At 43.0% G+C, this 16,085-nt stretch overlaps 1 protein-coding gene across 1 annotated transcript in view; it reads left to right on the forward strand.

Moving 5' to 3' along the window:
* Positions 1 to 11,999, forward strand: part of gli1 (GLI family zinc finger 1) — a 56,390-nt gene extending 44,391 nt beyond the window's left edge. The window contains exons 3-13 of the mRNA XM_084929489.1: positions 1,803 to 2,023; positions 2,768 to 2,863; positions 2,949 to 3,147; positions 3,843 to 4,011; positions 4,194 to 4,301; positions 4,485 to 4,625; positions 5,491 to 5,640; positions 5,956 to 6,120; positions 6,456 to 6,698; positions 6,844 to 7,147; positions 7,355 to 11,999. Coding sequence (XP_084785615.1) covers positions 1,803 to 2,023; positions 2,768 to 2,863; positions 2,949 to 3,147; positions 3,843 to 4,011; positions 4,194 to 4,301; positions 4,485 to 4,625; positions 5,491 to 5,640; positions 5,956 to 6,120; positions 6,456 to 6,698; positions 6,844 to 7,147; positions 7,355 to 9,906 — 4,348 coding nt within the window. The 3' untranslated portion in view covers positions 9,907 to 11,999. The remainder of the gene's footprint in view (positions 1 to 1,802; positions 2,024 to 2,767; positions 2,864 to 2,948; positions 3,148 to 3,842; positions 4,012 to 4,193; positions 4,302 to 4,484; positions 4,626 to 5,490; positions 5,641 to 5,955; positions 6,121 to 6,455; positions 6,699 to 6,843; positions 7,148 to 7,354) is intronic.
* The last annotated feature ends 4,086 nt before the right edge of the window (positions 12,000 to 16,085 follow it).

Consider the following 16,085-nt stretch of genomic DNA (forward strand, 5'->3'; position numbering starts at 1 on the left):
GCAGCTCTTTTACGTGAGAGAACTCAAGAGAGTAGCTCGACATTTTCTGCAAATCTGATAACAATATAATCACCATCATTATTACACACACACACACACAGAATGAGCTACAGTTGAGATTTTTCAGTGCTGCCTGGAAGATAAACCAGTGTTACTGGCTTTCTTCAAATACAGCTGCAATATTTCTGTTCTGTAATTTACAGAATTTACATTCTGATACTAGTTTTATCTACAATTTCAAACTGTCTGGTCAAACTGAGCTAAATTATCTGCTTGGCGCTGATCTGCAACTTCTCCTACGACGACACAGACTTGTCAGGTGTGGGTGTCGAGCAAATGATTTTCTCTTCCTACAGACAAGAAGGTATTAAACTTCTGCAAAGAGTAGAGTTACTCCAGGATTTAACTCCCCTCAAAAACCTCAATAAATAAAGTTTGTAGGTGTTCGTCGTGTACTTTTGTACTAGACCTTCACGTTTGTTGCCAGATTTTATGCTAAAAATGACACAATGCTGTCATCTTTAATAACCAGAGCTGTTTCTTTTTTGTAATCTTGCTACAGATCAGCAAAATCTGAGAGATCTGACTTTTTTTTGTATTTTATTAACAATAAATCACATCAGCTCTCCTAGAAAGCAGAGACGACTGATATCTTAGGCTCAGAAATCAATCACACAGATATTCTCAGGGTACAGAAGCTCAGATATGTCTGCAATTGTCGTGGACACAGTGCTAACTCAGCCCCTCACGCCTCCTCTATCCACCCTCGCACCGTCTCCCTCCCTCCCTTCTCTCATGCCACCCAGGTTGCGGGTGGACTCGGCCTCTCTCTGACAGCTGCTAATTACAGGCTGACCAGGCCCCGCTGCGCTCTGCATGACTGCCTCGCGCCCCACTCAGGTTACCCAGAGTGAGGGAGAAGCAGAGAGAGTTGGAGAGAAAGGTGGCTGGGCAGGACAGAGGAAGAACAGAGGAGCAGGAGGTGGGGGGAGAAAGGAAGATAGAAAGAGACAGAGAGTTGCAGAGGAAGGAGAGTGAGAGAAACAGAAAAGTATAACAGAAAGGATGAATGGGAGAAGAGAAAAGTAGGAATGGGAGGGAGGTAAATTCGGGGGGAACCAGCAGAGTGGATTAGAGAGGACAGATTAAGCTCCTGTGTGGAATACACGTTGTGGTAAAAGAATTAAAGAACTCAAAGGGCGACTTAGGAGAAGGTGGAGAGATGCAGTCTTTCCCTTTTAGAAGAAGAGCAACAGGGACGGAGAAAAGTAAGAAAAGAACAGGAGAGACCAATTTTGAGCTAACCAGTGAGAGTAAAGAAATGTCAGAGAATCCATTGAAATTCATGAAGACTGGAAAGTTCCAATGAAGATTCATGTCTCTAGCTTAGGGGAAAACCCAGATGAGTAAGTTTCCAAAGTTTAGTCCGAAATAAGGGCTGTGTACCATCTAGTGGTGGGAAGGACACAGCACAATAGTAGTTCTAGTCTTTAGGCAGTGCTAGTTTTTCCAGGCATGGAATAGAAAACTTCTATATGTAATTCTAGCTTACAGGCTGGAAATAAAGCTTTCCAGTGAGTATAATTTTATCCCATTTATCAGGCTTTCATTTATTTATTATGATTTTGGTTTAATTAGGTTTAATCAGCATGACTGTAAATAAAATGATAAAAATGCTACAAAGGAGTGCACAACAGTGTATCAGAAATCATTATCATTCCTTGTCACACTTCCCTTTCAGAGTATTTGCAGTTTACACATTTATTCAATTTTCTTTTGCTGTTTTTCTCTGATGTTCGCAGCATAGTCCCATCAGATCAGTCTCCCTACAGTGATGTGTCTTCGCTTCGTGCTCCGCTCCTCGACGGCCCGCCCCAGGACTGCCACGCTATGTATAATCCCATGACTCATGGATCAGGACCAGGGCAGGGAATTGGCCCCTGCTTGGATCAATATATGAGGCACCCTCAAGCCCCACCACCCCACGGTATGATGGGCCACAGGGGCATGCCGCCCACAGAGGGTGAGTCAGAGTATCTTTTACATCTCTGTTAACCTCACAGCTGCTATTGATTTGGATTTAAGGATACCTGAGAGACTAAAACCAAAAAACAATGTACAAAAGGAGTGAACAGAAGTTAACAGTTGGCTGGCTTTACTGTGGAGATATAAATCTGCAGTGTGAGGTTGCAGTAAAACAGCAGGCGGGTGGATTACTCTAAATTAGTCAGTTAAATAAAGACGAACTAGAGCTAAAAGAGTTGTGTGCATACAAATATATCCATATATAGATACAGATATGACTGAACACTTACTTGTTAATGAGTAACTGGTTAAATTTGTATGCATGTATGTTACATCACCAGTCATGTGTGGAATGTTATCAAAACAGTCAAATGAACCTCTCATGTGGCTGCTGATGCAAAGTACTAAAATGCTTTTCTTCCATTTGTACCTCATGTTACTTATTTGCTATTTATTTTAATTATTTTTTTTCCATTACCCCTAAAAGTCTAAAAAGAAAGGGTCCAGACTAGATACCAGAACGTGTCATTACAGAAAAGGTGAAAAGTTTTGAAAAAGTTTTACTTGCACAGCTCTGCAGGTCAGCCTAAATTGCTTGTGAGATTTTCGGCATGTGCGTGCTTCTTTCTGACTCTCTGAGCTGCAGTGACCCATTAATCCTGTCTTTGTTCCCCTACTTAAAAATAATGTAGCTTTTTGCAGCAGGGCATTTCAGTGTCTGTGTGCCTGTAATGCTTTGCAGGTGGTAACAGCGCCCCCTACTGTAACCAGAACATGATGTCTCATCACAATTTCTGCCAAGTTCAACATGGCTCTGATCAGATTGGATCAGGTGATGGTAAGGAAAACCTTAATTTAGATTTTTTTTTTAAAAACCATCCTGAAATTTAACCCTTCTGCTTTCATTGTCATCTCTCCTGTAGGCTCGAGGTTCTCCACACCTCGTTCCATGCTTAAGCTAAGCAAAAAGAGAGCTCTGTCCATCTCTCCTCTGTCTGATGCCAGTGTGGACCTGCAGACGGTAATCCGGACCTCACCGAATTCCTTAGTGGCCTTTGTCAACTCTCGCTGCAACCCCAACGGCGCTAGCTCCTATGGTCATCTCTCTGTGAGCGCTATGAGGTCTGATATCACTTGATTTTATATGATTTGAAAGTCACTGTTATCCTCCTCGGTTACACCCTTTGTCAATAAAAACAGACCTCAGGTTAAATATTTAAAGTGGACCTATTATGCTCATTTCCAGCTCCATCATTTAGAGCAGTCTGAAGCCTGAGCTGAAGGTTTCAGGGATTTTTTGTATGTATTCGGAGCTTATTACTTACTTTGAACACATGCAAAATTGCCAGTCTGCAACTATAGATAGATAGATAGATAGATAGATAGATAGATAGATAGATAGATAGATAGATAGATATCCCTCTGAAGAGCATGGATGAACAGGTGAATAAACGATAAATAAGTCCACTTTAAAGTATTTGAAAGTAATGTCCTGCACGTTTGCTGACGTTTTTTCTTTCATGTTTAAATTGTGTTGATAATCCCTCTCCTCTCATTTAGCCCTCTTCAATATTTATTATCAGGTGTGATGTGATGACATCCCTTAAGCCAAGCCAGATGGTGACACATGTTTCAGCCAAATGGTTTTAAATAATAAAAGCAGATTATGTGAAGTTGAACAAAATGTATTTCTTGTTTTTTAAAGAATTGCCAAAAAATACATTAAGAGTGTATTTCTAACCGCACCATCTTTAGCTGCTGATTCTCTTTAGTTTCTTATCAGTTCCCTTTATTTGTTTTTATCTCCCGCTCCACAGTCCATCGCTCGGTTATTCCAGCAATATAAATTGCCAGTCCAGACAACAAGGGTCCATGTATGGAGGAGGAGGAGGAACACCTCTGGGAGGACACACACCAGGCCCCTGCCAAGCTTCACGTTTACCTCCCCACAATCCCCGGCTCCATGCTCCGCCCAAACACGGACACGTAAGCTCATTCTTTCACTCAGCACACCCTCTGCTTCTCATAGCTGGGAGAGCATAGTTGGGAAGTGGGAAAAGAAAGCGGCGGATAAATGACAAAGAATGAATGCATATTTTATATATAAGCATTTAAGTTTTGAATGAGGAGAAAGACAAAGATTATATTATGAGAGTATTGTTTTGCAGCTGAAGACAGAGCCAGGTCTTGGAGGTGCGATTGATGGCATGAATGTGAAGAGCCTGGAGGAGAGGTCAGAGGGAGATGTAGCTAGCCCTTCTTCCACTGGCACTCAGGTACAGTAATGATGATCATATGTCAAAGTGAAAGAGATTCAAAAACAGTGAAATGGATACTAATTTACTTCCATTATATTAGCAGTGCGTGAAATTATATATTTAATGGCTGAAAATATGTTGTTTAGATAATTGCACAAAATAAACTGGAGCTATTCTTCATTGCTACACATGTGTCTGCAGGACCCTCTTCTGGGCCTTCTGGATGGGCGAGATGATTTGGACAAAGAGGACGGGAAGCCTGAACCAGAGGCCGTCTATGAGACCAACTGTCGCTGGGAGAGCTGCAACAAGGAATTTGACACACAAGACCAGCTAGTTCATGTAAGACTAAGAACAGGGCTGCCAGCCTTCAGATACAAAGTAGAGAGAGGAACAGAAAGGAGGTTATATAATACAATACAAAACAAATTGCATTTTCATAGCTTTATATTATATATTGTAACAGTTAACAGTAAAATAGGTGAACTAACCCTTTAACTAGCTAAACTGAAGAGATGCCGTGGATAATGGATTAGATACAGTTTCTGTATGTGACCGCTAAGCTGTCTGAGAAGGAGAAAGGTACAAAGTTTAACTGACCTGTAGGATCCTCACTTATCATGCCTTACACAGAGATACCCAGCTGTTGCAGATGTTTAATAAATTCAGAGGAAGCGGCTCATATGGCTCCATCTCAGCCTAGCATCCTCGCCTGTCACACCAACCCTCTGCATGTCCTGCATCACACATCCATGAACCTTCTCTGTGATCTTCTTCTTTTCCTCCTGCCTGTCAGCTGCATCGTCAGCATCCTTTGTTCATTGTATCCACTAGCTCTCCTCTGCACGTGTGCAAACCATCTTAGTCTCTTGTCACTCCCAATGAAAGTCTCTTCAACTCTCCCACCTCCATTAAGGATACACAAACCTTCACGTCCTGTGAAAGTTTTGTCAAAAGGTGGTATTTATTTAAGTATTTACAGATCAGTAATAGATGTTAAAATAAGGCAAACATCAACATATATGAAATTAAATAGGCACACTGAATGTCTTTTGCATTTTCTGTGTTTTTATTTACCATGTGTTGTGCAGAGGGACTTTGGTTTGTGTTCATGTGTAGCATAGAACTATAGAATGCTTCCATCCCAAAACATGTCATTGGAGTATCCACTATCTGTCACTAACAATGAATCTTTTTGTGTTTGCAGCACATCAACAACGAGCACATCCACGGGGAGAAGAAGGAGTTTGTGTGTCACTGGCAGGAGTGCTCTCGAGAACAGAGGCCTTTCAAAGCCCAGTACATGCTGGTGGTTCACATGCGCAGACATACAGGAGAGAAGCCACACAAGTGCACTGTGAGCGCATGTGTTAAGTCTTTCTTTTGCCTCTTAGTTCTTGTTTCTCTTTCCTTGTCTAGATATCTTCAATTCCAACATGCTTCTGTGTTCATGTGTACCTTGACATGCATACCATATATTATTTTCAGTGTGGATTAACAATCTTTTTTTATATTTTAAAACTCGCTTTACTGTTTTGTAGCTCAAATCTAATATTGTTATAGGACCGCAGGCTTGTTGTCAAAGCTTTTACAGGCTCTAATCATCCCCTCTCTTGCAGCGTAGCTGTTGTAACAGTGTTAATTAAACAATTATGTATATTTGCTGTTCTAGTTTGAAGGCTGTAATAAGGCCTACTCTCGCCTGGAGAATTTGAAGACCCACTTGCGCTCTCACACTGGGGAGAAACCATATGTGTGCGAACATGAAGGCTGCAACAAAGCCTTCTCCAATGCTTCAGACCGAGCTAAACACCAGAACCGAACTCATTCCAATGAGGTAATATTCACCTCCGAAAAGTGCTTAGCTATTGAATGTCACGTGCATGTTGCTGTGTAAGCTCTGTATTATTAACAGTGTTGTTTGATTAAACCATGTGTTTTCTTCCTAAAGTGTAACATGTAACTGTTTTGTGCTGTTTCATTACACACTTTCATGTAAAATAATTGTATAAATTAATATAAATGTATTGTAGAGATTCACATGCCAAGATACACAACATAAATTGGAAATAATTTGTATTTGAATCATAAGATTTTACATATCAGGGAAGCAGCAGTAAAGTAAACTGTGGAATGCAAGGAGTTCACATAAGGTGCTTTTGTCTTTTACAGAAACCTTATGTGTGTAAAATCCCTGGTTGTACCAAGCGATACACAGATCCAAGCTCTCTGCGTAAACATGTAAAGACCGTGCACGGCCCGGAGGCCCACATCACCAAGAAACATCGTGGAGACACTGGCCCTCGTCCCCCCGGTTCAGTTATGAACCCTGGAGGTCCCAACTCTGAACTGCTGCTGGAGAAAGAAGAGGCACGCAGAGAAGACTGCAAACTATTGGCTCCTGAGACTTCTCTGGTGAGGGTTACAATTTGTTCTATATCATTCAAATGAATAACATAACAAAACTCCAATGTAGTGGAAAAAATAGGGACCCCTTCCATATTTTCTTATTAAACTTTATCCTATTTTTAAAGTTAACTTTGTCTCTCACATCTTCCAGAAATCCCAACCAAGCCCTGGTGGTCAGTCTTCCTGCAGTAGCGAACGTTCTCCACTGGGGAGCACCAACAACAACGACAGCGGTGTAGAAATGAACCCTAATGCAGCCGGTAGTCTGGAGGACCTCACAGCATTGGAAGATGGTGTTGCAGGTGGAGGAGGAGGTGGAGGGGAGCCGGGAACAATGGGAATGTCAGCGCAGGCTCTGAAGAGGCTGGAGAATCTAAAGATTGACAAGCTGAAACAAATCCGCAGGCCAACCCCTCCTGGACGCGGTGGCAGCAACAAGCTTCCTGCAATACCTGGTACATGGTGTCATAAAACAAGTTAAAATCAATGCATAAACATAGAACTACAACTGCTGAGCTTAAATATACCTTAGATTGTTACATTAGCTGTTCAGTAATGTTTTCACTGGAACACACTGAATTTTTAAAAAACTAAATAAAATATTGTTAATTTGTAACGATTTAACACTTCTAAGCTGTTTCCTCCTGGATGTTTGTTTTCAGGTCCAGGGGAGAGTATGGGAATGTGTGCACCTTCTCCACTTCTCTCAAATCGACGTGTTATGGAGCTGTCCAATCATGAGCTTGGAGGGGGAACAGTTGCCTGCTCTACTAATGACAGGAGAGGAAGTGGCACCAGCAGTCTAAGCTCAGCCTACACCGTGAGCCGTCGTTCCTCCATGGTGTCTCCTTACCTGTCCAGCCGACGCTCCAGTGATGGCTCGCAAATGGGAGCAACGCTTGGGGGAGGATGTCACCTTCTGGGCACGGAACAGGCTGGGGGAGACCCTCTCTCTCCTGAGACCAATCGCAGAGGAGCTCCATGTCCCGGAGGAGGGTTGCCCGGCCTTCCTAATTTAACCCCAGCTCAGCAGTACAGCCTAAAAGCCAAATACGCTGCAGCCACTGGTGGACCACCACCTACTCCTTTACCTAATATGGAGCAGCCAGGTACTCCTGGCAGAAGAGGAGGTGTTTTGAGTGAGTACCATGGTCAGCCTTTGCCTCCTTTCCTTCAGCAAGCTGGTCCTCGTAGGCATAGCGCCAACACAGAGTATGGCACCGGTGTTATCTACCCTCACCAAGCTCCAGGTAATAACAACAGGCGAGCCAGTGACCCAGTTCGTGCCGCTGCTGACCCTCAAGCTCTTCCCAAGCGCTTCAATAGCCTTAATAATGTAGCCATGATGGGCCGAAGGAATGCACTGCAACACCGTGGCTCTGACACCAGCCTTGCCCGCCATATGTATTCCCCCCGGCCTCCAAGCATTACGGAGAACGTAATGATGGAAGCTATAGGTATGGAGCCCCACCACGCTGACAACAGGGATCGCTCCATGATGTTGCCACCTGGAGAGAGAAACTTCATGGGATATCAGCAACACAATCACACCCTTGGAGGAGTAGATGGAGGTCCCATTTCAACTCAGCTGTCCCCGAGCCATGATGCCCTGAGCTGTCCCGAGAGGGGTTACATGCAGCGGCAGTACCCGAGCCAGGGAGGGGACGTCACTGCCAGCGCTGGTGTAAATCCAATGGCACAGGCAAGACCTGTTCATTCAGAAGGCATGTCGAATGCACTTCTGCAACAAGCTGAGTACAGTATGAGCAATTGCCAGCTCAGTCCCTCTGGTCCCCATTACCCTAGTGTAGGCCAAGGTGGTGACGCTGGAGGTCCCTGGAATGACACCCATAGCCAGGTCCAAACATCCAGCCATACTCTTCAGAACCAGCAAGCTATGCAGTATTCAGAAACTAGCTTGCACCCACAACAAACGCAGGCTCACTTCAACAATCAAACAGGCCTCTACAGCAGTTCAGATGGAACCCACAAACTCATAATCAAGCCTGAGCAGCAGTTCCACCCTGGGATGGGAGCTGGAGATGCCTGTCAGAGCGCTAAGCTCCATCATCAACGCATGCTTCTGCAGCAAACGCAGGGTTACCCACAACAAACAGGGCAGGTAATGATGAGGAACTCTAACAACCCCAGGTGTGACTTTCAAGGGCCAAACCAAAACCCTTTTCCCAGTGGAGAGGGATTAAGTCTGGGCTGCGCTGGCTCTGCACTGGCTGATGGTCAGAGGTCAGAAACCCCAATGATGCAGGTAAAGGAGATGATGGTGAGGAATTATGTGCAGTCCCAGCAAGCACTCATGTGGGAACAGCAGCAAGAGCAGCAGCAGAGTGGATTAAAACCTCCTCTCTCTGACAATATGGATCTGAGTGGTCAGGCAGCGATGATCCAACACAGTCCACAGCACCAAAACCAAAATCTTTATTCCAGCCAGACCTATCCTTACCCCAACCAGAACCTGGTCATGAGTCCTCAGGCCCACAGCCGTGTGCCAAGCTCAGTAACACCTAAAGACCAGCAGATGGCAGGTCTCCAAGGTTCATGTTATAACCAGGAAATGGTGGTCCCCAGACCTCCTCAGGGCCGAAAACCTCTCAGCCGCCAGAGTAGTCTGTCACAGGTGGGAGGAGGCTACCTTGGCAGCCCACCACACCTGAGCCCTGTCCATTCCACTTCCAGTCCCAGGCGAGGCGTTCGACTTCCTCCTGTCCAGCATCCACAGCATCCCCAGAATGAAATGTTCTCTCCTTCCAACAACAACAACAACGTATACTACTCGGGTCAGATAAACATCGGTATGGAGAAAAACATGGACGCTCAAAACGGGCCTTGTCTTAACCAGCAGCACAGTATGGGGTCCAGTCTGGACCCAGTAGGTGGCACAAAGTCCACCCCTTTGGCTAACTATCCTGAGTCTGGCCCCATTTCAAACGCCCTAGAAAACTTGGACTTGGACAATGCTCGCATAGACTTCACTTCCATTATCGACGATGCCGACTCTTCGTCGTTCAGCGACGTCAACAATCCCATCCAAGATCAACCGGGATCTTCCTCCCAGGCCTCATCCCGCCTCACCACACCCCAGACTTCTGTCAGCTTGGCTGCAGGGTCTGGCCTGTCTAACATGGCTGTGGGCGACATGACATCCATGCTAACCTCACTAGCTGGGGAGAATAAGTACCTGAATACACTGTCTTAGAAGACAACTCCTTGGTAGCTAAACAGAAATTAAGGCTAACAATCACACTCTGGCCTTTACCAGGTTAAATGCAACCAGCCTGAGGTTTCAGAAAAGAAAACAAATTCTGTCCCTTAACATGATTTTTCTCTCGTACATTATAAGAAAACTGAGTTGTGTAAAAACAGAAAAAGTTTTAAAACAGAATAAAAAATCTGTGCTGTTTTATACCTGTATGCTTTTATATGTAAACTGAACATCTTCCGTATTTTTAAAACCAAGATCCCAAGCTGGCGAGCATCTTTTAATACTTCTCTGGAAAATTTTAGTTGAGACCAAGCTACTATTGTGATCCCTCCACACAGGTCGAAATTTTACAAATCCTCACCCAAAAACCTTAAAACCAAAGGTGCCTGATCAGCGTCTCGCAGTTATCTCCTGCTGCCTCGGTACTCGGTGTTTTTCTGTGCCTTACTGTTGCACACGGAGCTGTTTGCCTGAATGACGCTGAACTTTTTTCTGAACGGGCATTCCAGTCACGTATGGAGCACAGAAGGAAACATGTAAATAAGTTTATACAGCGTGTCATGTATGTGACATTAGATAATACCCCTGTCTTAATGGACTGCTTGGTTTCTGAAGGCTAATGCTGAGGGATGTCATAGTAAAATGTTTGACAAGCTAAGAGAAAAAATGCTTTTAGTGATCGTGAAATCATTTTTCCTTATCGCTGAGGATTTCTTCCTTATCAGGAGCAACACAGTATGCTACCAGAGCAATGTCAGTATTCCCACACAAACACACTTTCCCCCTGCACGTGACCGCACAGAGACACTCAGGATGTGTTTGAATCTTTGGTGTTCATATTACATGTATGTTGTAATTGCCTTTCCAGACAGAGAGTTTGCACTCCACATGTTTACTGTAATTATTCTTAAAGCAGCTGTGTATGTATTTTTTTCCATTTGTGTTTATAACTGAGGTTCATACAGTGAGCAAAGCTCGAACATAACACGTATCCACAATCCCCAATGTATATTACACATGTCAACATGTGTAATATACTCAAACATGCCTTTACTCAAAGTTAACCTCACCTACAGCTCATATGTGACTCAGCTGAGTATGGTGGGTATTCAAGCTACTGGATACAAATTGACTCAGCTGGTCTGTACAGATTATTAATAGTTGCCTAACTGTTGAGAATCTGAGGTACATTCAGAGTACGGTGCTGCTGCACTTTGGCTCTAATCCCAAAGAGGAGTTGCATGAAAAATGCTGCGTTAATAGTCCACAACAGGGCATCGGGATGAGTGGGGTTTTTTAAAAATAAATAATTGCTACCACTGTTGTAAAATCTTCATTTTCTTGGTACACTGAGGTACTTTTGTGCAACTTTTGAGCTGTATGACGCAGAAGTAAGCTGCAGCGCTTTATACGAGAACTAATTTTATACTGTGGCTTTGCACTGACTGCAGCACTGTGTGTCTCCGTCTCTTATTACTAATAACATGAACCTCTTATTTTTTTGACAATAAAGAATATTTGCAGTATTTTTTAAATAGTCATTCAAGAACACACCTGACCGTGCCTACACTCAGCAAAGCCACATTAAAGTATTGATGAAGCATTTCACATGACTTTTCAGCTCATAATAATAATGATGCCACTGTAAAGTTTACTAAGCATTAGCAGGAACGGGGGAGAGTACAATTTACCAAAGACATCTACAAATGAGAAAAACATGCACAAATAGTCTATTTTTAACACAACACTAACACTAGAAATAAGGGCATGAACATTGACTGATAGTGCTATGCTTTAGAATGTATGAAATGTTTTGTAAAAAAAAAATTGTCTTTTTATATTAATGAACTTCATGGATGTTGCCTTCTATGTGTGTATTTTTTTATGTAACTGTCACCTTTCATTCTGACTTTTTTGCTGGCAAAAGAATATCACCTGTAGCAACCGAAAATTAAAATAGCAGCAATAACTATATTAGACAAAAGCCAAGTGTTATATTTTGTGTACAATTTTCTACATTTTTATACATATGTGCTATATTTTACCATTTTATGAATAAACATGTTGAGTTTGGGATGGATGCAGAATGTTTGTGGTCCAACTTTTCTGTTGCATGTTTCTTGTTGTGTGATGCAGTTTTGTTCCACATATGCTCAAATGAGCAATATGGAGTTGTTGTGGTTTTAGCGCTCATGTGTTGAAGAGTGAATTATGCGTTAAACATGGATCTAGGTTAACAAACAAAATTGTATATAAAGAGGATTTAATATTTGTCCTTGCTACAAGCAGTCTTTTTGTCTGGTGAGTTAATGCAGTGACTCCGTTTCTCCAGTAGAGTGCAGTAGAACATGAGGAGCGTGGGCAGACGCTGTAGGCTCTTTAAATTTAATTCTCTGCAAACGAAGACCTGATAGCGTTGCTTGCTATACTTAATCTGTCACTCCCGCGAGGGCTTAAATCGAATTACTCTTCCAAATTATTCAAAGTCTGTCCAAACGACCAAGCTGAAGGCTCTGCTCCTAAATCATCAGTGTTTTTAATCCCACAGACTGTTTCCATCTAATTGTTTTTATTATTATTAAAACCTCATAGCTGTTATGTGTTATGGGTTTGAGCGGTCTGCTAAGTCGATGAGCAGCGAAACTGGCTGGACTGGCTCTCTGTGGTCAGTGGGCACTGTGGAAACGCAGTGGTAGATGGTGGTGTGAACATGAGTCAAGAATAGTTTAAGCAGAGAGTCTTTTTCCCCTCAGACTGGAGTAAAATTAGAGAAAACGGAAAAGAAAAGTATATTTCCTCCCTGTAATAAACTTGCGATTATTGCTGTATCCTGGGACTCCACGAGGTATCCTTCCGCCGGGGCGAGGAGAACCAGGGATGTACACCTGTTCAAACTTCACCTCTAAACACTGAGCGACTGATTAAAAGAAACGTTATGAATTTTGGTAAGTTGACCATAAGTCGCAGTTTACGTTATTGATCATGTTTTGTCGTGAAATCGTGAAAATGCGCCCAACCATAGTCCCAGTCAAAAGGTCAAAACTAAGGCATTCGGTTTTCCTTACAGGCGCGTGAGCTGTAGTAACCATAACGTCATTAAATAAAAGCACCGCGCGAACGAGCCAAACCGGCTAACTGATTTATAACTGACTGCAACTTGTAATAAAGTCACTACAGGCAAACGTTTAAAACTGAAATATTAGAATACCAGTGTCACGTCCTAATAACTACTGGTTACACAGATTTCTCCTCATTTGACCAAAATAATTTGTCATTTAATCTATTCTTCTTCTTTGTTCTTGATAAGCCCGAAAAACTGATTTACATTACAGAGCTGGCTTTCTATGATGTTGTCACTACCTTTACTTTCTCCAGTGGCTAATTTTGATCCAGGGGCCCCAGTGTGCTTAGACTATATTGGCGTTGCGGTGTTGTGGCATGGCACAGCAGACTCACGGGCAGCCACTACGGCCTGGCAGTGATACTGAAGCTGACTCATTTGCTCCAAGGCAAGGGGAAGTTTTACTGAGGGACTACTGATTTGCACTCTGGCATATCCAGATTTGTGATTTGAAACAATAGCTCTGTTTCCACAGAGGGGTCACATAAGGTGTTTGCAGAAGCATCTATGCTGAGAGAGGACAAAAAGAAGAATTACACTTATAAATAAATGCACATACACATGCACATGTTAGTGCAAAACAAACTAATTTTACCTCGCCCATGTACACTTAAGAGGCCACCTATAGATGCAACTGACAGAGATGGGCTCTATAAAAAGTAGTAAAATTTCACCCTTTTAAAGATAATGCCTTCTAAAAGACTTGAATGGTGCTCATTTTAAAGGATTTACTGCAAAGCTTTAATGGTTACACTGTAATCTTGCTTGACAAAATGACCAAATCTAAAGCGCACTGACCTGCTCTGATATGCTCAAAATGGGCATTATCCTCTTTCTTCTTTCAGACCAAAGGCTTTGCGAGGCAAAACACAGCTCCTTTCACCAAACCAGAGCAAGTGCGTGTCAAAAAAAAAAAAAAAATCTAATGTAATAAGTCAGATGGCAGTAATATCAAGATAGTGTTGTTGCTCGTCTGTAATGTGGTCACCATTTTTCTGTGGCGAATGGAAATACCAAAATAAGAACAGAGTTTTTCAAATGCAAAGAAGTGGGCAGCATAATGACTTTTCTCTTTTCTTGTCTTGCCATTCAGAAGAAGGCTTTTCTTTCCCTTTGTCACTTAGACTGGCATATAATTAACTCCTGCTTAATATGCTGTGTAAGGGCTCTCCTCCCCATGCAAGAAGCTTTGAACCCACAGACCACAGATTGGGACAAAACCCCAGTAGGACTGCTTCCTTCATGTGTGTGTGTGTGTGTGTGTGTGAGAGAGAGAGAGGGAGAGAGAGAGAGAGGGAGAGCAGTGTTGTTTAAGCATGACAGGACAAAACTCAAACTATACCACCACAGCGTTGCTGCACCTGGGTGTAGTCAGTTTATGAAAATAAGTGTAATATAGCGCATCTTTTTTTGTTTGTTGAATAGATGCTTTAGCTCAAACTCCAGGCAGCACATAACCTTCAACCAAAATTTATAACCTGAGTGAAATCACTTCACGTTTTGCTTGGAAAAATCCACCTATCCATCGCATCGACGTGGATGTGGAGGTATTTAAAATTTACAAAAAAAGAAAGAAAGCAGCTCCCAGGACCTCTGAGGCACCTCTGCACCCCTGTGACCCTCATCTGTGCCAAAGTTTATTGCCCCTCCTCATCCACCTCCTCTCCACCCTCTCCTCCATCCATCCTACCACAAAGAGCCGTGATGACCCTTGTGTCCTTCTCTTTCTTCTGCCCTGTGCTCCCTCCCCACCTTCAGGATGCCTTCTCTTCCAGAATCCATTAAAGAAAAAAAAACCTCCTCATGTCATGATGGCAAAGGAATGAAAGGGGAATGTATTTTGGGATGGGGTATAGGTCTTGTTTTAAATGTAAAGTTGAGCTCATGTAGTGTTGGAAAAAGTAACAAGATGGAAGTAATTTGAGTACTATAAAAATGCCTATATATTTCAAATATATCCCTTAAGGCTTATTCTGATTCTTAAAGTCTGCTCATTCTGGTTGGCTACTCCGTTTTCTGTTGGGTTGCCTTCTCGTTAAAAAAAAAAGTCAGTGTGTATAATCTCCCTTTACTTCTCCATCTTTAGCCTAACTTAATCTGGGTCACTCTGTCAGGTCCCTGTTTGTTTACCCCACGTGGACTCCCTGTAGCGGGACACATTATGCGCCGTGAAAAGCTACCTGGTCGCTCTTATTATGCGGCAAAGCCACTCAAAGGTGGAGGGGCAAAAAAAAAAAAAAAAAGAGCCAAGGTAGGGGTCCTGAACGCTACGTTAGAGTTTTATTTCGGATGTTTTTTCAGTTGCAAAACAGATTACGGTGCAGGTTGCAACACAAAAGACTGTCAATGCATCACTTCCTACAGCCATCCCAAGCTGAATAGGGCGCAGGACGGGGTCCACTCCGGGATACTGGGGCGCAGGTGCGACTGCGGCTTGAATAATAGCCAAGCCGTAAAACACGGAGGGGAGGGGGAAGGGGAGGGGGGATGGGCGGTGGAGAGGGGTTATATATACCTGTTGTCATTAACCTGCATTTAGTGTAAAAATGTTGCAGACTGAGCCTATAATTTAGTCCCAGGCAGAGAGCCTACAGATTCAAGTAGAGACGTTGCGCGTACTGTGGAGGCTCCATGAGAAAGGAGCTCACGCTGCAGAGACAGGGAGAGCCTTTCCTGATCAGCTAAAGTATAAAAACTACACCTGCAACGAAGAGAACACTCTTAATCCCATCACTAAATCTCACCATTGTTTTAAAAAAAATCTTAATAATAACTGGCCCCATAAACAACCCAGCCTAATTCACCTTTAACTGCATTAATAATTTATAACCTTTTCATTCATCTCAGCAGCTGTCTTTAGATAATGCATGGAGGAACATTTTCAGTATGGCCAGTATGGCTTTAATTTTTCCCCAATAGATGGAGGCAACGAGGACCTTGTCGCTTTCGGGGTAGAGAGGAGGTGCAAGGGAGCAAATTCGAGATATGCTGTCAAAGTGTAACAGAGTCGGGTCTTTTGTTTTTTGTAACTGTCAGGCTGTATGAGCTCTCG

This window comes from Perissodus microlepis, chromosome 5 (genome assembly GCF_051167445.1).
Source record: "Perissodus microlepis isolate ML-2025 ecotype Zambia chromosome 5, ASM5116744v1, whole genome shotgun sequence".
Classification (NCBI taxonomy): Eukaryota; Metazoa; Chordata; class Actinopteri; order Cichliformes; family Cichlidae; genus Perissodus; species Perissodus microlepis.